The sequence below is a fragment of the Salvelinus sp. IW2-2015 genome, linkage group LG22 (assembly GCF_002910315.2).
Source record: "Salvelinus sp. IW2-2015 linkage group LG22, ASM291031v2, whole genome shotgun sequence".
In the NCBI taxonomy this organism is placed as follows: domain Eukaryota; kingdom Metazoa; phylum Chordata; class Actinopteri; order Salmoniformes; family Salmonidae; genus Salvelinus; species Salvelinus sp. IW2-2015.
The window spans coordinates 12,610,978-12,634,120 of NC_036862.1; the positions used below are offsets into that span (position 1 = coordinate 12,610,978).

General features: G+C 44.1%; 2 protein-coding genes and 1 pseudogene across 3 annotated transcripts; all 3 read left to right on the forward strand.

Annotated features, from left to right (window-relative positions):
- The first annotated feature begins 4,044 nt into the window (after positions 1-4,044).
- LOC111949382 (apolipoprotein A-I-1) lies at positions 4,045-6,375 on the forward strand. Its single transcript, XM_023966488.2, has 4 exons — positions 4,045-4,098; positions 4,927-4,978; positions 5,179-5,323; positions 5,439-6,375. The coding sequence occupies exons 2-4, from the start codon at positions 4,936-4,938 to the stop codon at positions 6,037-6,039; spliced, it is 789 nt and encodes a 262-aa protein (XP_023822256.1). The 5' UTR covers positions 4,045-4,098; positions 4,927-4,935; the 3' UTR covers positions 6,040-6,375.
- Positions 6,376-6,477: 102 nt separating this feature from the next.
- Positions 6,478-13,665, forward strand: LOC111982590 (T-box transcription factor TBX1-like). Of its 2 annotated transcripts, XM_024014177.2 has the most exons (8): positions 6,478-8,436; positions 8,537-8,711; positions 8,851-8,952; positions 9,291-9,462; positions 9,682-9,837; positions 12,397-12,464; positions 12,937-13,055; positions 13,240-13,665. In XM_024014177.2, the coding sequence occupies exons 1-8, from the start codon at positions 8,430-8,432 to the stop codon at positions 13,392-13,394; spliced, it is 954 nt and encodes a 317-aa protein (XP_023869945.1). In that variant the 5' UTR covers positions 6,478-8,429; the 3' UTR covers positions 13,395-13,665. The 2 variants fall into 2 exon arrangements, with proteins under 2 accessions (XP_023869945.1, XP_023869944.1); XM_024014176.1 differs by lacking the exon at positions 6,478-8,436 and having other exon boundaries at positions 8,448-8,711.
- Positions 13,666-13,820: 155 nt separating this feature from the next.
- On the forward strand, positions 13,821-22,223 carry LOC111949742 (beta-secretase 1-like; annotated as a pseudogene).
- Positions 22,224-23,143: the final 920 nt, after the last annotated feature.

Consider the following 23,143-nt stretch of genomic DNA (forward strand, 5'->3'; position numbering starts at 1 on the left):
AGAGAGATATGGATTAAATATCTTTCCTRAGCACACTGATTTGGCATTCAACAAATTACTATCAATCTTGGTGTATTCATCTGAGAAGTATATACAGAGCATTCGGAAAGTATTCAGAGCCCTTGACTTTTTCCACATTACGTTACAGCCTTATTCTAAAATTGATTAAATTGTTTTTTTCCCTCATCATTTATACACAATAGCCCATAATGACAAAGCAAAAAAACAGATGTAGAAATGTTTGCACATTTATTAAAAAGAAAAAACGGAAATATCACATTTACATAAGTATTCAGACCCTTTACTCATTACTTTGTTYAAGCACCTTTGGCAGTGATTACAGCCTCGATTCTTCTTGGGTATGACGCTACAAGCGTGGCACATCTGTATTTGGGGAGTTTCTTCCATTCTTTTCTGTAGATCCTCTCAAGCTGTCAGGTTAGATGTAGTTCGTCGCTGCACAGCTATTTTCAGGTCTCTCCAGAGATGTTCGATCGGGTTCAAGTCCGGGCTCTGGCTGGGCCACTCAAAGACATTCAGAGACTTGTCCCGAYGCCACTCCTGCGTTGTCTTGGCTGTGTGATTAGGGTCATTGTCCTGTTGGAAGGTGAACCTTCACCCCAGTCTGAGGTRCTGAGCGCCCTGGAGCAGGTTTTCATGCTTCYCCGTAGGGATTGTGCCAGGTTTCTTCCAGACGTGACGCTTGGCATTCAGGCCAAAGAGTTCAATCTTGGTTTCATCAGACCAGAGAATCTTGTTTCTCATGGTCTGAGAGTCCTTTAGGGGCCTTTTGACAAACTCCAAGCGGACTGTCGTGCCTTTTACTGAGGAATGGCTTCCGTCTGCCCACCATAAAGGCCTGATTGGTGGAGTGCTGCAGAGATGGAAGAACCTTCCAGAAAGACAACCAGCTCCACAGAGGAACTCTGGAGCTCTGTCAGAGTGACCATCGGGTTCATGGTCACCTCTCTGACCAAGGCCCTTCTCCCCCGATTGCTCAGTTTGGCCGGGCGGTCAGCTCGAGGAAGAGTCTTGGTGGTTCCAAATTTCTTCTATTTAAGTATGATGGAGTCCACTGTGTTCTTGGGGACCTTCAAAGTTGTAGACATTTTTTGGTACCCTTCCCCAGATCTGTGCCTCGACACAATCCTGTCTCGGAGCTCTACGGACAAATCCTTCAACCTCATGGCTTGGTTTTTGCTCTGACATGCATTGTCAACTGTGGGACCTTATATAGACAGGAGTGTGCCTTTCCAAATCATGTCCAATCAATTAAATTAAAAGTTTTAGAAACATCTCAAGGATGATCAATGGAAACAGGATGCACTTGAGCTTAATTTCAAGTCTCATAGCAAAGTGTCTGAATACTTTGCTAATATGTAAATAAGATATTTCTGTTTTACATTTTTTATAAATTAGCGATGAAAAAAAAATGCTTTCACTTTGTCATTATGGGGTATTGTGTGTAGATTGATGATGAGGTTTTTTATTTATTTAATAGATTTTAGAATTAGGCTGTAACGTAACAAAATGTGGGGAAAGTCTTGGGGTTTGAATACTTTCCAAATGCACTGTATACAACGCTAGTCAAATTGTTTTAGAATTCATATTCTTCATMAACTGTTTTCATACCACAGAACGCTCAAATTTCAGCTAGAACTCAAGCCCAGGGATCTGCATGGTTGTCCCACTAATAAATGAACAAGTTCTATGGAGCTCACTAATCCAGGGTGGAAAACTTGAAGTTCAAATCAACTGAAAATGTTTTAATTTTATTTAACCTTCATTTAACTAGGCAAGTCAGTTAAGAACAAATGTTTATTTACAATGACAGCCAACCGGGGAGCAGTGGGTTAACTGCCTTGTTCAGGGGCAGAACAACAGATTTTTACCTTGTCAGCTAGAGAATTCGATCCAGCAACCTTTTGGTTACAGGCACAACGCTCTAACCACTAGGCTACCTGRCACCAAATGTATTGGTTACATTTGCAGAATACAACAGGTGTAGACTTTACAGTGAAATGCTTACTTATGAGCCCATTCCCAACAATACAGAGTTKAAAAAGTAAGACAAATGTTTTCTAAGTAAAAAGGAAATAGTAACACAATAAAAACAATAACGAGGCCATATACAAGTTTGCTTACAATATATCAATGGATATCTGATGACACACAAACACTATGATGACACACTCAATCCTCTATCCCAAGGAAATTCCAATTCCTCCGATTGACATGAAGCCATAGTGACAAAGTCCGTCGATGACGGAACAAGTTACAGCTCAACACTGAACCTTTAACCTATTAATCACCATGGAACATGCAGCACACACACACACACTCTTTCTCTCTCTCTCTCTCTCTCTCTCTCTCTCTCTCTCTCGCTCACTCTCTCACACACACCCACACACACACACACACACACACAACTGGCAACACTTTTAATGGAGTGATATAGAAACACCGTGTTCCGATAGAAATTACAACATACTCTATGACACTGGGGTTTATGGCCCTGGACCTGATGCCCTCTCTGTGTGTCTTATCAGTGATCTCAATCAAGCCAGCAAACGCTGTCCCACCCCCACACAGGCTCCAACGCAACAGCCACCACACAAGAGAAGGAGTCAGAATTGATAGCAGAATGTTATTAGGTTGATTGCATTCAACTAACTCTCTTCTCTTTGACAGGGTTGCCAAAGTTCTACCAGATTTAAATAACTGGTACCTAAAAGAAAGGAAGAAAGCGATACATATACACTCTGACGTACTGTAGGTCTCCACAAATCAAACCATGGAGGCAACCAATAGTGATAATGCAGTATTTTAAACCTTTAAGCATTTAAAACTAGACAATTCTCACGTATCTCTTTAAAATCGTATTTTATATAAGTATGTTTCTTTTTGCTCCATTTCATTGTTGAATCAGGGACAAATCTCATGTGTCCCTCATTTGGTAACCCTAATCCCTCCAATAATGTATAATCCATTCTCTTTTTAGTGAACAATGCAGTGAACAAATGAGCAAGATAGCTTGAGACTAGTTAAGTTTAGTTAAAAAAACAGCACACATAAAACTTGAAAAAGCCATTAAAGTCTCAATATCACAATAAAGTCTGGGACTTATTTCCATTATGGTCCTCTTGAGACATCCAGGCTGTATRACATCCGMCRGTGATTGGGAGTCCCACAGGGCGGCACACAGTTTGGCCGGGGTAGACCATTATTGTAATTAAGAATTTGTTCTTAACTGGCTTGCCTAGTTAAATAAAGGTTCAATAAAATACAAATAAAAGACAAGATGGCTAGGCAAGTTCCAACGCGGTTGAACACGGTATGACACAAAGAAGAAGAACATCTATCTCATCATTGCAGTTACATCGTAGGGTACAGATGTTCCTCCTTGAATGGTGAATGTTCTTTGGTAGCATCAAGATGCTAACGCATCCTCAGGGTGCTCCTGTCACCTCTCTCTCCCATGCTGTCTGGCCCGTCTCCCTGGCTCCTGCTCAGTATGACTGGCCCTTTCATGTCTCACAGTAATGCCACAGGAGATAGCAGCTCAGATAGACCAGCAAGACCAGGCAAGAATGGCCATTGTCCTGGAGGCCAAATGTCCCAAGCAATCATGGAGCACATGGTGGTTGTATTGTGTGTGAAAGTTTTACCATCACACAAGGTGATTGAGTTGAATGTGGAATTGGGAGCACAGCCAGAGTGGAGATTGTAATTATTTACCTGAAAATTAAACCATATGCCAATTAGAATAGATAGCCATTTAGAAAGACACAAGAACATTTGATTATCCAAGATAATGCACACACAGACAAGTATGTGTGCATACYAGTGTGTGTGTGCGCGTACACTAGCGTGGGAGTGTGTGTCCACAGCATTTCACTTTGCTGACTCCCCTTGAATGCACTCAGCAGGTGACCATTGTACCCGGCTCCTCCCTGTGAGACGGTGTGGGGGTGAGGTCCACCTCCACGGAGGCACACAACCTCTCACACCTCTCCCCCCTCCTGCTGCTCCAGCCCTATAAAAAAACAGAGCTGGCTCTCCTGTTCCCCAGTCTCATAACGACCAATCACCCACCAGGTAAGAGAACAGACTGGGAGAGCTAAGAGCTGCGCCTAGAGGCCAAGGACTTGGTCTGCATACGCAGAGGACTGAGGAACTAGGAGAGGGAAATGCAGACTAGAATTTTTCAGGAAACTTTTTTTGTCTCTTATTTTGAATGCTTATTACCACTTTGATATGAACTGTTACAAATAGATTAGGCAGCAGTTATCACTTTAGCAATACTTCTTTCAGACAGTTTACTATAATTTACTAGAGAAATGGAGGGGAACAATGGAGAAATAATGTTATTAAATGTCCTAGAAAAAAAGATGTTGCTCATTTTCTTCCTATGCCAATAGCTTTAAATTKATCTGGAATTACTCTCAGCAACTGTGGAAGTGTAACCTCGGTCCGGGCCACAGTGATCCAGCGATGTGTCTGTCTTAGTGCAGGGATTGGGGATTAGGTGGTAGGAGTTGAGGGTTAATCTCTTTGTAGGAACGGRATAACTCTATCCAGCTCTGTGTAATCTGACCAGAGGTCCTTTTAATAGGCTGACATATGGCATGGGGTGAACTGATTGAGGGCAGCCTGAAGTTGCGTGTCTTTGTGGGTTTGCTCCATGTGATTCTCCAAATCACTGGAGAATGACTTTGAATTATTGGCTTTTTTGGTTTTGGTGACATTTAAAGTTTGATTTAGAGTGTTTTGCAATTAGTAATTTGTTGCAATTTTCAAATATTGTTAGCTCTAAATTTCTTTTTAACCATTCAATCTTGACTTCCCATGGTTTACCGTTTCAATTGCGAATATTGGAATTCTTGTCGGGCTCATTGCTCACCATCCGCTCTCTTTTTTCCTCAGACCTCCATCATGAAATTCCTGGCTCTCGCACTAACCATCCTGCTGGCCGCAGGTTAGTATCCCAGCCTTGTCATAGTGCCGCCGAATGGATAATGTAGTAATGACATTTTAATGCATCGTGTGTGTGTACCATGCTCTGGTATATTGAACAATTCAAAATGAAATCTTACTCAATTCTTTTAAAGTGCTGGGCCATTCACCACTGTTTCCCAACCAATGCCTGACCCTCTCCCCCTCTCTCTCCTCTCCCAGGTACCCAGGCTTTTCCTATGCAGGCTGATGCTCCCTCTCAGCTGGAGCATGTGAAGGCAGCCTTGAGCATGTACATAGCTCAGGTGAAGTTGACCGCACAGAGGTCCATCGACCTTCTGGATGACACAGAGTACAAAGATTACAAGTAAGAACATGTTGCATTTCATCTTCTCTATCTTCAATGGTGCCCAAACTCCACAGATATCTAAAACAATCTCTCTCTCTCTCTCTCTCCCTCCTCTTCTTGGTGTTCCTCTCAGGGTGCAGCTGTCCCAGAGCCTTGACAACCTCCAGCAGTATGCCCAGACCGCCTCCCAGTCCCTGGCCCCCTACAGCGAGGCCTTCGGCACCCAGTTGACTGACGCCACCGCCGCCGTGCGCGCTGAGGTCATGAAGGACGTGGAGGAGCTGCGCTCCCAGCTGGAGCCCAAGCGSGCCGAGCTCAAGGAAGTCCTGGACAAGCACATAGATGAGTACCGCAAGAYGCTGGAGCCCCTGATCAAGGASKWCYTCGAYCWGCGKCGCACCGAGKTGGAGGCRTTCAGGGRRAAGATMGAGCCRGTTGTGGAGGAGATGCGCGTCAAGGTGGCCGCCAACGTGGAGGAGACCAAGACCAAGCTCATGCCCATTGTGGAGATTGTCCGTGCCAAGCTGACCGAGCGTCTGGAGGAGCTGAGGACCCTGGCCGCCCCCTACGCTGAGGAGTACAAGGAGCAGATGTTCAAGGCTGTTGGAGAGGTGCGTGAGAAGGTGGCTCCCCTGTCTGAGGACTTCAAGGGCCAGGTGGGCCCCGCCGCCGAGCAGGCCAAGCAAAAGTTCCTGGCTTTCTACGAGACCATCAGCCAGGCCATGAAGGCATAAACACACTCTCAGCCGGACCCTCTCTCCCTTCCCGTCTCACTCACACTGACTCACACACCATACGTACCACGCCAATGCCAAACTGATGCACTTCCTCTGCAGCGACATGGCAGGACTCTTGCTCTCTCTAACGCACCACCATATGCGCTCAAGCACACGCAAGCGCAGACACTAACACACTATTGCATACATTCAGTTTTGAGTTGTGTTCAGGGCCTTTGTGCACAATTTTGACTGTACTATGAACATCAAGTGTGAATATTCTAGTGTTGCTGCTTGTTCAAGATAGCTGTGTGCTTCAAAACAGCTCAATAAACACCATACTGTTTCATACTATTTCATTCTCTGAGTTTGACTTCTTTGTATTGTATTGTTCAGAACAAGCTTTTACGTGTGGCTCTCACAACTAACATGTCGCTCTGTGACAAGATAGCCATGTTGGGTTTATGTATGAACGTCTCGCATCACACACTTCTGTGTTCTAAAACGATATGCGTTRTATGATTTTTCAATTTTCTATGATCGCAACATGATCAAAATGAAGTGATTACTATTATCACTTCTTAAGCATGCAATGAAATGAACGAACGTCTCTTACACGGGTATCATGTCACTGTAACAGTATTCGCATTGGTTTAAAAGAATGGTTCGTCTGAAAATGAGATTTTTTTTAACAAATTGACTTTCCTAATAATTTTCTCTGAAAACCAGCGACCATTTATGGAGATCATGGGAGTTCATATGAGTCGTAGTGTTAATGGCCATAGAAGGTTGATGAATGGGTTAATAAGGAGGAGGTGTCAGTGTGTTGGCAGGCTGTGACCCGTAGAGTTTCATTAGAGACGGTGTTAGATGGATGGGGAGCTACTCAGCACCTCTCAGGCTGAGCCCCATCATCACAGGGTACCACACACACACACACACCACAACACACACACACACACACAGACACAGACACAGAACACAACACACACACACACACACACACACACACACACACACACACACACACACACACACACACACACACACACACACACACACACTGGAGCATTGGGAGGGGGTATGACTGTGGAGAAAAAAACAAAACTTCTTGAGTTGATACTTGAATTCTACGGTTGTTTATCAGTCATGCCATCTAAACATAAGTTGGTTCTTTATAGAGTAGACTTCTTCCATCAATGCCAACTTCTGTGCCCTCACATGTAACAATCCTTGATAATAAGCAAGAGGGTAGGAATGGGCCTTTAACGGCTGAGTGGGTAGAGTATGGTGCTTCTAACATCAGGATTGTGGGTGCTGTTATCTGCACCAACAGTATTATCAAATAATATCTGCTGCTATCTACTGCTAAGTTGTAATAGTTTTGATAATAAACCTATACTAACTGGACTATAAACTTGTATCCACTGCTATTTGGTTTTGGTTTGTTTTTAATGTGTTTTGCAACGTGATTCTCTTATTGTTTTCTTGGTTTGTCTTAACGGTTCTTTTTGTTGTTGTTAATGACTGAGTTCGATTCCCCAGGCCACCCATACAAYAAATATATACGCGCATGACTGTAAGTTGCTTTGGATAAAAGCATCTTTTAAATGGCAGATGTTGTTATTATATTATTCCTATGGATACGGCACGTATAAGAACTCTTCCCAGATGAGACACGGTGAAGCTCTTTTGGTGAACATCTCAAGGCAACTTTAGATTAGAGTTGAAGATTGCAATTAGCATGGTGTTGAAGAGATTTCTTTTTTTATCAATAGCAGCAGCGGCTCTCTGTCGGATGTCTGTCCTCACTCAATAACGGAGGACATCTAGTGTAATTAACGACCTACTTCTAAAAAGTGAAGTGCATCTCACTGAAAATAACACATTGTGCATCCTATTATGGTATAAAACTGTAAAGAATTGTCTGAAAGCAGTAGTAAATGTTTTCATTCCTCCTCTGTCACATCTCATGTGCATGTATCTATGTATATGTGCAGAGTGTGTGTTTTACCCCTCTCAGTGTGTGTGTGTGTGTGTGTGTGTGTCCTTGTGTGTGTGAGTATGTTAATATTGCATGTCAGTGGCTTTATTACAGTGTAATGGATGAGGTGGGATCGAGGGTCCCTTGAGTGTCCCAGCCTGTATAAAGCCTGCTTGGTGTTCCAGTCCTCTGTGTCCCAGACCCAGTCAGTGGTACCCTCAACCACACAGACACTCTGCTTCTCCAAGGACAGCTAACGGTCTGAGACTAAAGCAGGGGATTTGATGTGGTCAAAGTTCTACTCTAAACTGGACATCAGACTGGTCAGTGAACAGTGGAACAGAAGACCAATTGATGGAAATTGAACGTGAATAAATCTGAAGCATTTCCCACCACTGGAGATTCTGACTGTAACACAAACAGTATGGATGGTACTGGAGCTTCACTGCATTAGTTTGAATTCATGGTTCCTACCTGACTTTTCTTGTGAAATCCCGTTTTTCATGTGTTTTTTCCTCCTCTCCTCTCCAGTTCCCCAGCTGTCTCACAGGTGTGCCCTCACGCTGCCCTGCTGTGCAGAAGCTGGTGGGGCCACCTGTGCCAAAGCCCCCCAGGTCACGGGGGTCACAGTTCAGCTGGAGATGCACACGCTGTGGCAACAGTTTGACCAGCTGGGCACAGAGATGATCGTCACCAAGGCTGGGAGGTAGGAACATGCTAACACAAATGGACACACACACACACACACACGTAAACACACACACACACATAAACACACACACTCACTGTGGTTAAACTAATCACATATCACTGTGTTGCTGCTGAGTCATGCATGGTCCTTGTAGGAGGATGTTCCCTACCTTCCAGGTGAGTATCTCAGGGATGGACCCTGCAGTGGAGTATGTGCTGCTCATGGACTTCATCCCTGTGGATGACAAGAGATACAGGTGAGTTTCCTCCATAGAGTTACATAAAATGTGATTTATAGGCTCTGTGGTTTTACCCACACTCTGCCAGCATAAGAGACATACACTAGATCTACACATAATAGTGTTTGTGTGGAATCATCATACGGTATATTGTGGTTATGATGTACAGTACATACCRTGGCAGCCTCTTCTTGATTGTACTACATAATATGTACCAGATAATCCACAAAATCTTAATCAGCGCCAATTGAGAATGTATTGAGTAGAACTTTCAGCCTGATGTAACAGAACTTTCAATAGTGGAGTGACACAACTTGCAACCAATGAATATAATATCTTTGCTCTCCTGTATTTAGATATGCGTTCCACAGCTCCTCGTGGCTGGTGGCAGGCCGGGCCGACGTGGCGGCCCCAGGGAGGATGCACTTCCACCCAGACTCCCCCGCCAGAGGGTCCCAGTGGATGAAACAGATGGTCTCCTTCGACGCACTCAAACTGACCAACAACCTGCTGGATGACAATGGACATGTAAGACAAGCACACACACATACACACACACACACACCGACCAGTCCAGACGCAGACACACACACACCGACCAGTCCAGACACAGACACACATGCATGCACACACACACATCTTTACAATCAGTACTTGCTTGTGTTCTTTATGCATTCTTTGTATTTCTGAGTCTTTGTACCTGTGTGTGGATGTAATGTGCATTGTGATTGTTTGTCAAACACCCAGATGATCTTGAACTCCATGCATCGTTACCAGCCCCGATTCCATGTGGTGTATGTGGACCCACGGCGGGATAGCCAGCTTCATGCCCACCGCAACTTCTGCACTTTCTCCTTCCCTGAAACACGSTTCATAGCCGTCACTGCCTACCAGAACCACAGGGTAATGTAACGACTATGTTATAACTGTCACTTCCTATGACGTTGCAGAGACAAAATAGTCCAGTCTTGTATGAATTATGTCTATTGGAGATTCACCCTACATACTGCCTTGATATTGATGACAGATAATGTTCTCTCTCTCTCTCTCTTGCTCTCTACCTAGGAAAGGGCAAAAAATACCCCATATTAATATATGTAGCCTTAGAAATAAAGTTTAAATGTGAAATGCTTGATAGAGTATGTGATGTAAACAGAGAGGTCTACTTTCATGGGGACCTGAATATTGACAGATTTTCATCAAGCTGTCCACTCAATGGGAAGATTCTCACTGTAACCAGTGCCTGTAATCTGGTTCAGGTTATTAATCAACCTACCAGGGTGTTTACAAACACTACAGGAACTATATCATCCACATGTATCGATCACATTTTTACTAATACTGTAGAACTTTGTTCTAAAGCTGTATCTGTACCCATTGGATAAAGTGATCACAATACAGTGGCTATATCCAGGAAAGCCAAAGTTCCAAAAACTGGGCCTAAAATATTGTGTAAGAGATCATACAAAAGATTTAGCTGACTCTTATGTGGATGATGTTAAAAATATTTGTTGCTCTGATGTGATAAATAAGGAGCATCCAGACACTGCACTTGATGAATTTCTGAAATTGCTCCTTACAATTATTGATAAACGTCCACTTGTTAAGAAACTGTTAGAACTGTTAAGGCTTCATGGATTGACGAGGAATTTAAAAACTGTATGGTTGAAAACGATGGGGCAAAGGAGTGGCTAATAAGTCTGGCTAACTTACTGCAAATTGAGAAATGATATGACTAAACTTAACAAAAAGAAGAAGAAACTGTATTATGACGCCAAGATCAATGATATAAAGATGATCACATTATTTAAAATGAAATTATGGGCAGAAAGACAAATTCAACTCCATCTTTCATCTAATCAGATGCCTTATTCATCACAAAACCATTTGATGTTGCCAATTACTTTACTGATTACTTAATTGGTGAAGTGGGCAAACGTAGGCAGGAAATGCCAACAACAAACAGTGAGACATCGTATTCATGCATAAAAAATMWATAATGAATGAAAAGSATTATACGTTTGTATTTGGTAAAGTTTGTGAGGGAGAGGTGGGAAAATGATTGCTATCYATCAATAATGTCAAACCTCCTATCTGTCATATATTTAATCTGAGCCTAGCGGAAAGTGTTTGTCCTCAGGCCTGGAGGGAAGCCAAAGTCATTCCGCTACCAAAGAATGTACCTTTACTGGTTCTAACASCCAACCTATCAGCTTGCTGCCAGCTCTTAGCAAACTGTAGGAAAAAACTGTGTTTGACCAAATACAATGCTATTTRTCTGTAAACAAATTAACAACAGACTTTCAGCATATCGTGGATTCAGAGCTATCTAACAGAACACAGTGGGTTTTCTTTAYTGGAAGCTTCTCTAATGTTAAACAGTGTTGTAAAATGGCCTGCCACTGGCATTAAACAAAGCCTGTGTGTCCATGTATGCTGATGATTCCTCCTGTACGTGTCAGCAACCCRAGCTAGTGAAATCACTGCAACCCTAAACAAAGAGTTACAGTCAGTTTTAGAATGGGTGGCCAGTAATAAACTGGTCCTGAACATCTCCAAAACTAAGRGCATTCTATTTGGTACATGTARATCATTCCCTGTTCTAAACCTCAGCTGAATCTGAATGGCATGGCTGTTTAGCAAATTGAGTAGACTAAATTACTTAGTGTTTGTTACCTTAGATTGATTCAATGGTTGTAAAGATGGGGAGTGTCTGTCCGTGGTAAAGAGATGCTCAGATTTTTGGAGACCACACTCCACACTCCACACTCCTGCAGACTCTAGTTTAATCTTATCTTGATTATTGTCCAGTCATATGGTCAAGTGCCGCAAAGAAGGATCTTGTTAAGCTGCAGCTTGTCCAGAACAGAGCGGCACGTTTTGCTCTTCACTGTAATATGGGCTGATATAAATACTATGCATGACAGTCTCTTTTGGCTAAGAGTTGAGGAAAGACTGACTGCATCACTTCAAGTTTTTATAAGAAATAATGTATTGTAAATTCCAAACTATTTTCATAGTCAACTTATATACAACACTGACACACAAACTTACCCCACCAGACATGCCACCAGGGGTCTTTTCACAGTCCCCAGGTCCAGAACAAATTCAAGGAAACGTACAGTATTATAAAGAGCCATGATTGCATGGAACTCCCTCCCATCTCATATTGCTCAAGTGAACAGCAAACCTGGTTTCAAAAAGCGAATAAAGAAACACCTCTCGGCAAAACGACTGCCTCCCATGTGACCMACTTTTTGTGTGTATGTGCTGAAATGTTTGTGTAACTGATAGATACACACACACACGCACACTACATGTTAATGTTTTTAAATGTATGTACATTTTAAAGTCTTTTGTCTATAATATCTTTTTCATTATGTGTCATACTCCAGTKAGACTAGCTGTCGCAATTGGCGAGGGATCCTGTTCAAATCACAAATCTCTCTCTCTCTCTCTCAGATCACCCAGTTGAAGATAGCCAGTAACCCGTTTGCCAAGGGCTTCCGAACTACTGATCCTGACGCCTGGTAAAATAAATAAACATGTTCTTTGTTCGTTAGTGTCTAAAATTTCAGAATGGTTTTGGTGATACGTTGAACATAAAAGTCAAAGGACAACAACCATATTCAGACATTGAGGACTGATTGTTGGATTCAAGGGGTTTCCCTCCTACAATTAATATCAAATCTAGATTGTTCCATGAAAACGCTCAATTAAATAATAACTGCACCATTGTACATCCTTATTTCTCTCTCTCTTATCACCTGATATTCGGGTTAAGGATCAATCGCAATATGATACCTGAACTTTGACTCTGGCCTCTACATATGACAACACAGCAGACACTCAATTAGGCTTGATAAAGTAAGACWTTGGTTATTAAAGCCAAGCGTACCATGATAGGATAAAAGGTGACTAATGGTGGTAACCTGTTTTTAACCTGTTGTAATTCTAACTGTCCTTTGATTGTAATGTGACTGTGTGTTGTTGTGTGTTCAGGGTGGGCAGTGCCAGGCCCCTGCGTCACTCTCTGCCCACCTGGCAGCCACCGGAGGGCAGCCATGAGCCTGGCAGTATGTCGGGAGAGSAGCGAGCACAGAACCTAAAGAGTCTATCAAGTGAGCGACTGAGACCCAGGAATGAAATACTGAGCTTTTTTAAGGCAATATACAGCCCTTAATACATCACTGTCACTCCACAATGTGAACTAATCTTGGTCAGAGAAATTATATTTTACATAGGTGCTCTTGGTTTCTTCCTCTGTAGGATTAGAGGATTAAAACATTGTCTCTCTATCAACAGCGCATCGTGAACTAGGCCACCACTGCAGGGAAGACATCAGCTGTACCAGTGAGAGAAAGGATGTGGAGAATAATATTTTTCCACCCTTGACTTTCATCCCCCTTCCCACTCTCTGGGAATGTCCAGGTATTTCAGAGAGACTGAACCTGGGATGAGAGGAGGGAATTTCTTACATAGTTCCATTACTAAAGATCTTCCTACAGTAGCACACATTCTCCTTCAATATGTGAATATCTCTCTTCATTATTTCTCAAAGGAACCAAGTGAAAATGTTCTATTATGAGCTCAATCATTTAGCCTATTTTCTTTGATTGTTTCATCTTGGGCTGGTGATTTTAGATATMACTTTTTACACAAAGCACACAAGGCAATATAGGGGGATTAATTGTTTAAAGTGGAAAATATTGTTATTCAAATGATGTCAATAAAGACCTATTTAAAATAATTTGCTKTTTTGCTTTATGATTTATTATAAGCTATTTTTATTAAAGGCAATTTTTTCTGTTATGCCAATGATTAAATAGAAAKACTACTATACCCACAATGCCCTGTGCGCTCCTATTTCCCAACTGAGGTTGCGCTTGCAAGGAGATGCTCCGCTCAGTTACAAGATGATGCAGGATTGATGGAGGAGGCGGMTGAATGRGGGAAGGTAGCGGAGYGAATGCACAGAGGAGTGATGCGGATCATGTTGGTCTATTTGACTGGGATTTTTGGTCGTGTGACAGAACGATGATCGGACGGGTAACGAGCCTCTAGATTGTTGATATTGGGACTACAGACTTTTTTGGACAATCTCTAATTCAGGCGTTCTCTGTTTTATTATCGGCCTATTTGCGCAGTTGTTGATTTTATTATACTGAATTGGATTGTTTTGCCGACAACTATAGATTATTGGCACATGGATATTTCTATCGTTTATCTAAGATTTTGTAAATTATTGTTATTTTTCTTATAAGGTGTGGGCAAGGTATATGGTCGCGGCAGCAAAGCGCTCGATACGACAGCATTTGCACAGGGACAGATCTCCGCTGTATTTCAATAAAGATGTCAACATTATTGCATTATGGCTGCAACTGTCAATTGTTTTGCAGCATCAGCGTTTGATCTTGGTGCTATAAACAACAATTCTGCAGCATTTCTAATGATGCCAAACCGAAAGGAGACGGTCGAGCGCGCAAATTAAGTGTCCTAAAATATAAAGCCTAAAATAACATTTCAAAATGGAGGCACTTTGTCCTCGCTGGATGGTATTTTTATGGACGATTTTCGGCCTGTTTGTGGGTGTCAGCTTCGGCACCAACGAGGCTGAAGTTGAACCAACCCCCGGCCCACTGAACACCTCTGGCCCACTGACTATCCACTTCCCACTGCGGCAGGGCCCTCTCTCCGAAACCCAACCCCCGCCCGTAGCCCCGCAGCGCTCCTGGAGGGCTGCGCGAAGGCGCAGAGGGGTCAGGGGCATTAATTTCGTGGACATGATCGACAACCTCCGTGGGAAATCTGGACAGGGCTACTACGTGGAGATGGCAGTGGGTTCACCGCCACAGAAGGTGACTGACTGACTGACTCTCGCTCTCTCTCTCTCTCTCTCTCGCTCTCTCTCTCTCTCTCTCTCTTATTGAGACGCCCATTCCGTTGACCCTGTATGACGTTTTGCGCACCTGTGCCCTATATCCTCTGCATTGTGGCACGTCAAACCTACCCTATCAAACTTTTGATTAGTGGAATCAGGTGATGAGTAGTAGGGAAAAAACATGTACACCTCTTTGGGTCCCCAGGACCAGAATTAAGAAACACTGGCCTTCGTAAACCTTGGTAACCTGGCCTTTAAAATGACAGACAGTGAAGAAGGAGAAGAACAACAATAAATGTGTGTGTCTGTGCCTGTGTGCTTGCATGTGAGAGAAGGAGAGAATGAAGCCTTTAATTCTGCAGAGAGAGAGAGAGAGAGAGAGGGGAGGGGGGGGGGGATAATTCCCAGTGTGCTGCAGCTAAGCAGCTGCAGGGTACAGACTGGCACACCACAGGGATTACTGTGTGACAGAGCCAATGTTATGCCCTGCCTAGGACACTCCCATTGTGCCACTAGGAGGATAAACCATCACTGGCCTCCATCCACTCACTAACATTTAGAGACATTGATTCAAATACAGCCATAGAGATGAATCCAGTATTAATAACTATTTATATGACACACTAAAATACACTCAAAAGGAATCTATTAACATACTGCTTTGTTACAGTAATACAAACCAAACAATTTGCCACAAAGGCCTACTGTATAGACTACTAAACTCAGCAAGAAAAGAAACGTCCCCTTTTTCAGGACCCTGTCTTTCAAAGATAATTCGTAAAAATCCAAATAACTTCACAGATCTTCATTGTAAAGYGTTTAAACACTGTTTCCCATGCTTGTTCAACGAACCATAAACAATTAATGAACATGCACCTGTGGAACGGTCATTAAGACACTAACAGCTTACAAACGGTAGGCAATTAAGGTCACAGTTATGAAAACTTGGGACACTAAAGAGGCCTTTCTARTGACTCTGAAAAACACCAAAAGAAAGATGCCCAGAGTCCCTGCTCATCTGCATGAGGACTGCAATTGTGGCCAGGCCAATAAATTGCAATGTCCGTACTGTGAGACGCCTAAGACAGCGCTACAGGGAGACAGGACAGACAGCTGATCTCCCTCGCAGTGGTAGACCACGTGTAACAGCACCTGCACAGGATTGGTACATCCGAACATCACACCTGCGGGACAGGTACAGGATGGCAACAACAACTGCATGAGTTACACCAGGAACGCACAATCCCTCCATCAGTGCTCAGACTGTCTGGCATAGGCTGAGAGAGGCTGGACTGAGAGCTTGTAGGCCTGTTGTAAGGCAGGTCCTCACCAGACATCACCGGCAACAACGTCACCTATGGGCACAAACCCACCCTCGCTGGACCAGACAGGACTGTAAAAAGGTGCTCTTCACTGACAAGTCGCGGTTTTGTCTCACCAGGGGTGATGGTCGGATTCGCGTTTATCGTCGAAGGAATGAGCGTTACACCGAGGCCTGTACTCTGGAGCGTGATGGATTGGAGGTGGAGGGTCCGTCATGGTCTGGGGCGATGTGTCACAGCATCATCGGACTGAGCTTYTTGTCATTGCAGGCAATCTCAACGCTGTGCATTACAGGGAAGACATCCTCCTCCCTCATATGGTACCCTTCCTGCAGGCTCATCCTGACATGACCCTCCAGCATGACAATGCCACCAGCCATACTGCTCGTTCTGCGCATGATTTCCTGCAAGACAGGAATGTCAGTGTTCTGCCATGGCCAGCGAAGAGCCCGGATCTCAATCCCATTGAGCACGTCTGGGACCTGTTGGATCGGAGGTCTGGGACCTGTCCGGGAACTTGCAGGTGCCTTGGTGGAAGAGCGGGGTACATCTCACAATCCATGAGGAGGAGATGCACTGCAGTACTTAATGCAGCTGGTGACCACACCAGATACTGACTGTTACTTTTGATTTTGACCCCCCCTTTGTTCAGGAACACATTATTCAATTTCTGTTAGTCACATGTCTGTGGAACTTGTTCAGTCTATSTCTCAGTTGTTGAATCTTGTTATGTGCATACAAATATTTACACATGTTAAGTTTGCTGAAAATAAATACAGTTGACAGTGAGAGGATCTTTTTTTGCTGAGTTTATAAGACTCAAATGTGTGACTGTTAAATCAACTTCAAGATGTAAACCAGGGGCTGTATGTAACAATCATCACAGAGTAGAAGTGCTGATCTAGGATCAGGTCCCCCCAGTAATTTTATTCATGATCTAAAAGGCTCAACTGATCCGAAATCAGCACTCCWCTGAGATGCTTCATACAGACAGCCCCTAAAATAATAGATGAGGTTTGCAACAGGGATTCTAGGCTTCTGCCAGCTAGAGGAAGTGTAGAAGGGTCGTAGCAAGAGTGAAGTGTGTGTGTGTGTGTGTGTGTGTCAGGATGCAGTCGCGGGCCAGGCGTCTCGGGTGGTGTGTCTGAAGGGAAGCAGGATGCGGGCAGGACAAATCAATTGTGAGCCGTCAGCGTATTCCTCACCAAAATACACCCGCTACACTACAATCAGAGAGAGAAAGGGAAGAGAGTGGGCCAAGAGGCTGACTGAGGGAGAGTTTATGCAGGTTAAATCACTCTTTACAGTACTACCTCATAATGCTAAGGTGATTCTTTATTTATTTCAATATCATAGAACATGCAAATGGATCCACACAGACTGTTATGCACAATCTCCCTAGTAACCCTCTTTAATTTACATTTGATTTGGGTTTCCCCCACAATTCATTGCAATGTATCTGTGTTTGAATGGCTTAGTGTTTTGATGTGATGTGTGTACATTGTAGAACATAATTTCAGCTACTGTAAACCTAGGGAATGGATGGTAAAGGGACATGCTCCTCCAAGCAATGTTAAGAAAACTGAAGCTCATTTGCTGTATTTCTACAAAATGTACAAATTCTAAAATGCATTTGGAGCACAGCAAAAACAAGCTAACATGACTCCAGACATTATCACCTTGTTGCTGTAGCTTCATTRACCTCAGTCAATAGGGGACTGAACATTCTAGAAACCAGTGGYGGCTGCTGAGGGGAGGACGGCTCATTTTAATGGCTGGAATGGAGCAAATGGAATGGCATCAAACACATGGAAACGTGTTGGATGTATTCGATGCCATTCCACCAATTCCGCTGAAGCCATTACCACGAGCCCGTTCTCCCCAATTAAGGTGCCACCAACCTCCTATGCTACAAACACGTCATACAAGAATTAGCTGCTACTCACTAGCTCAGCACCGGGATTAAAACTCTAGTTTAGTTTCATGTCAAGTCAAACAGCAGTTACCTAGCCAAAGCCATCCACTACATCCATCTGTACCTCTGCACTGTTTTGAGAAAAGTGGCGCTGTTCCCTGCAGCTGCGTGATGCTCTCTCCATAAAGCCAGCCASCCACCCATACAAACAGCCTTCCCTCCTGCTCCCAGGTGTCTGCATGGTCCTAAAGTTAGCCTGCTAATTCCGGAAAACTGCATTTGCCTTCTAATCGGGATTTAAATTATTTTAATAGCCTATTTGAAATTGTTTGTGTTTTAGGGTAGGGCGACTGCCATACCCAATTAACACTTCTGTGATAGAGGGTTAGAAGATGACATGGATATGTTATGGAACAGCAGGGTGCATGTGATGAGTGTATCTCAAGTGACATGTTTCTGTTAGTGGGAGTGTGTGTGTGCATGTGGCATTTGTGTGGAGAGTGTGTGTGAGACCGGGTGAGAGACTAAGGCAGGCTGGTGGTTCTTCCATGCACACAGTCCTTCAGGCTCTTGGCTCTGCCACTGAGAAGAATAACTTTCCTAGGCTAWGTCCCAAATGGCACCCTATTCCCTACATAGTGCATTACTTGGGCTCTGGTCAAAAGTAGTGCACTATWTAGGGAATAMGGTGCCAGTTGAGGATGCATCCCTGGATATTTCTGGAGCAGATCTATTATTGATCAGGTTCCTGCTGGTCACCAGAGAGACAACATGGCTGCCAGTCTGATTGACTGACTGCGCAAAATGTGATACTCACACTGAAAGGAGAGGGAAGGTGGGAGACAGAGAGAGAGAGAGAGAGGGCAATCCGAGAACAGCCTAGGGGTTGGATGCAGAGGGAAAGGAAAAGAGAAGGACATTTGGAGCAAAAGAAACCAATACATAGCAACTGCCAGTACCGTAATGCCAGGAGGTGAGGGAGAGAGAAAGTGACTGCAAATGGCTGAAATGAAGCAGTGCTTTCAGCAGCAGCTGCAGGGAATCATTTTATGAATAGGCATGGTTGTCTCCAAGGTAACCGAGATAATGTCCTTATCATCAGTGTATTTCAATGTATTCTGTCCTTTAACACTGGAAGACTCAAAAACGCACACACAGACACACACCTACATACACCACATATACCTACGGAATACCTGTCACAAAATATAGGCCTAGCATTGGAGAAATGCCCAGTGAATATGTAATAMGGTTTCATAACAATGACAACTATGTTGTGTTTGTGTGTTTGGGAATCAGTTGAATATTCTGGTGGACACAGGCAGCAGTAACTTTGCAGTCGGGGCAGCTGCTCACCCTTTCCTCTGCAGATARTACCATCGCTCACTGTGAGTACCGCGGGATAGTATTACAATACACTGAAAGTGCTCTTTCTTGAAAACTTTACTGCTGACATGCGCAATGCTTTGGGACCCTATCAACAGTGGCCTGATGGGCAAAATACTAAAATATGTTTTTTGAGTAAACTATCCCTTTAAATATAATATTAAATATGAATCCCATTGAAGAGTGAACCTCAGTGGGATCTCTCCCTTTTAAATGACTCTGCACATACTTCCCTTGGTGGGCTTGTATAGTAAGCCCCTTTTCTCCGCTGCTGTTCATAGGTCTAACTCCTACCGCGACCTTGGGCGCAGTGTCTACGTACCCTACACCCAGGGCCGCTGGGAGGGCGAGCTGGGCACTGACCTGGTGTCTGTGCCGCACGGCCCCAACGCCTCGCTCCGTGCCAACATRGCTGCCATTACCCAGTCGGACCGCTTCTTCATCAACGGATCCAACTGGGAGGGCATCCTGGGCCTGGCCTACGCCGAAATTGCCCGGGTGAGAGGAGGGCAGAGAGAAGGAGGGAAAGGGAAATGGTCTGGGTAGAAAACACATGGGTGAGAGGGGGGAAGAGGGAGATGGAAAGGGAGGGTGAGAGTGATCAGCTAGAGGGTCACTGGTGAGAGACAGCACTATTCAGTAATGTGGAAAATGCACAGGGATGGATTTGTGGAGATACAATATCAGTTTAGGCTTGTTGTCAACAAGATGGCTAAAATGTAGTTATCCTTTTCCCATCTTTAAATCCTTTAACCCCCGCCCCCCCTTTCTGTTTAGCCTGATGAGACGCTGGAGCCTTTCTTTGACTCGCTGGTGCGCCAGACCCCCGTGCCCAACCTGTTCTCCCTGCAGATGTGTGGCGCAGGGTTCACCCAGAACTACAGCCTGGGCAGTGCCACCGTGGGTGGCAGCATGGTGAGATGAGAGAGATAGAGCAAGAGAAATAGACATACAGTAGATAGGAAAAGGCACAGACACATTTTCTGTTTTAGGGAAATACACAGAAGCGGTGTGTTGTGTTAGCGTAACCAAGAGGGTTATAAACTCAGCAAAAAAAGAAACGTCCCCTTTTTCAGGACCCTGTCTTTCAAAGATATTTCGTAAAAATCCAAATAACTTCACAGATCTACACGATCTCTCATTGTAAAGGGTTTAAACACTGTTTCCCATGCTTGTTCAATGAACCGTAAACAATTAATGAACATGCACCTGTGGAACGGTCGTTAAGACACTAACAGCTTACAGACGGTAGGCAACTATGGTCACAGTTATTGAAAAACTTAGGACACTAAAGAGCCTTTCTACTGAATTTTGAAAAACACCAAAAGAAAGATGCCAGGGTCCTGCTCATCTGTATGAACGTGCCTTAGGCATGCTGCAAGGAGGCATGAGGACTGCAGATGTGGCCAGGCCAATAAATTGCAATGTCCGTACTGTGAGATGGCTAAGACAGCGCTACAGGGAGACAGGACAGACAGCTGATCGTCCTCGCGCAGTGGTAGACCACGTGTAACAGCACCTGCACAGGATTTGGTACATCCGAACATCACACCTGCGTGACAGGTACAGGATGGCAACAACAACTGCCCGAGTTACACCAGGAACGCACAATCCCTTCATCAGTGCTCAGACTGTCTGCAATAGGCTGAGAGAGGCTGACTGAGAGCTTGCAGGCCTGTTGTAAGGCAAGTCCTCACAAGACATCACTGGCAACAACGTCGCCTATGGGCACAAACCAATCCTCGCTGGACCAGACAGGACTGTAAAAAGTGCTCTTCACTGACGTGAGTCGCGGTTTTGTCTCACCAGGGGTGATGGTCGGATTCGCGTTTATCGTCAAAGGAATGAGTGTTACACCGAGCCTGTACTCTGGAGCGGGATCGATTTGGAGGTGGAGGTCCATCAAGGTCTTGGGTGGGTGTGTCACAGCATCATCAGACTGAGTTTGTTGTCATTCCAGGCAATCTCAAAGCTGTGCGTTACAGGGAAGACATCCTCCTCCCTTCCTGCAGGCTCCCTGACATGACCCTCCAGCATAACAATCCACCAGCCATACTGCTCGTTCTGTGTGTATTTCCTGCAAGACAGGAATGTCAGTGTTCTGCCATGGCCAGCGAAGAGCCCGGGATCTCAATCCCATTGAGCACGTCTGGGACCTGTTGGATCGGAGGGGAGGGCTAGTGCATTCCCCAGAAATGTCCGGGAACTTGCAGGTGCCTTGGTGAAGAGTGGGGTAACATCTCACAGTAAGAACTGGCAAATCTTGGTGCAGTCCATGAGGAGGAAATGCACTGCAGTACTTAATGAGCTGGTGGCCACACCAGTGACACTTTTGTTCAGTGACACATTATCCATTTCTGTTAGTCACATGTCTGTGGAACTTGTTCAGTTTATGTCTAGTGTTTGAATCTGTTTATGTTCATACAAATATTTACACATGTTAAGTTTGCTGAAAAAAACGCAGTTGACAGTGAGAGGACGTTTCTTTTTTTTTTGCTGAGTTTATATAGAGATGGTATGTGCCAACTAGGTATGTCGTATTGTTTAGTTATAATCTGTATTGCAAAGGCAATATGAGATGGAAAGTGTGTTTGAGATTTTGGACCCATCCTATGACACTATCTGATTGCCGTTTTCTTAGATCATTGGTGGAGTGGATTCTTCTCTCTATGTTGGGACCTGTGTACACCCCAATCCGCCGGATGGTATTATGAGGTCATCATTGTGCGTTATTGAGGTCAATGGTCAGGATCTCAACATGGACTGCAAGGAGTACTGGAGCTAAACGGTTTTGCTGATAACATTTTTTATAATCTGTTGTTTTTCTGATGATCCTTTAATCAACATTTTCCTCTCTATTTCATTCAATTTTTCTCTTTAATATAATATATATATATCCATTTAGTAGATGCTTTTATCCAAAACGACGTATAGCAAGTTGCGTACATTTTTAAGTATGAGTGGTCCCTTCTCTTTTTCTCTTTAGTTAACTCTGAATATCTGTCTGTTACCTTTTATCACTAATACGGTGCGGTAAGTGACAGTGAATAAAGAATGACAATTTGTTTCCTCTCTTGCTTGTGGTTCTATCAGTACAACTATGATAAGAGCATTGTGGACAGTGGCACCACTAACCTCCGGCTCCCTCGTAAGTGTTCCAGGCAGCCGTGAAGGCCATCGAGGCAGCCTCGTCTTGAGTCCCTCCTCATACCTTTTTTCCTCTCTCTCTCACTCCCCCTCTCTGTTGTTTTGTTCTTTCTCATCTTTCTAGTCTCCAGTTTCAGCTAGTGTCATGTTGATATCCCCTTTCTCAGGTCTAATGTTTGTAATACTTTCATGCTATCAACTTTCTCTAGTTTCTAGTTTCTGCAATTGCTAAATATTCTTTCTATCCCTCTCTCCCACAACACACACACACACACACCACCCACACACACACACCACACACAACACACCACACACCACCACACCACACACACACACACCACACACACCACACACACACACACACACACACACACACACACACACGTGCACAAACATACACAAACCCCATGTCTCCCTGTCAACAGAAGCAGTTTCCCTCTGGTTCTGGTTGGGAGCAGCTGGTGTGCTGCAGGCTGCACCACCCCGTTGGCACATTCTCCCTGTCATCTCGCTCTACCTAATGAGTGAGAACCGCAACCAGTCCTTCCGCATCTCCAT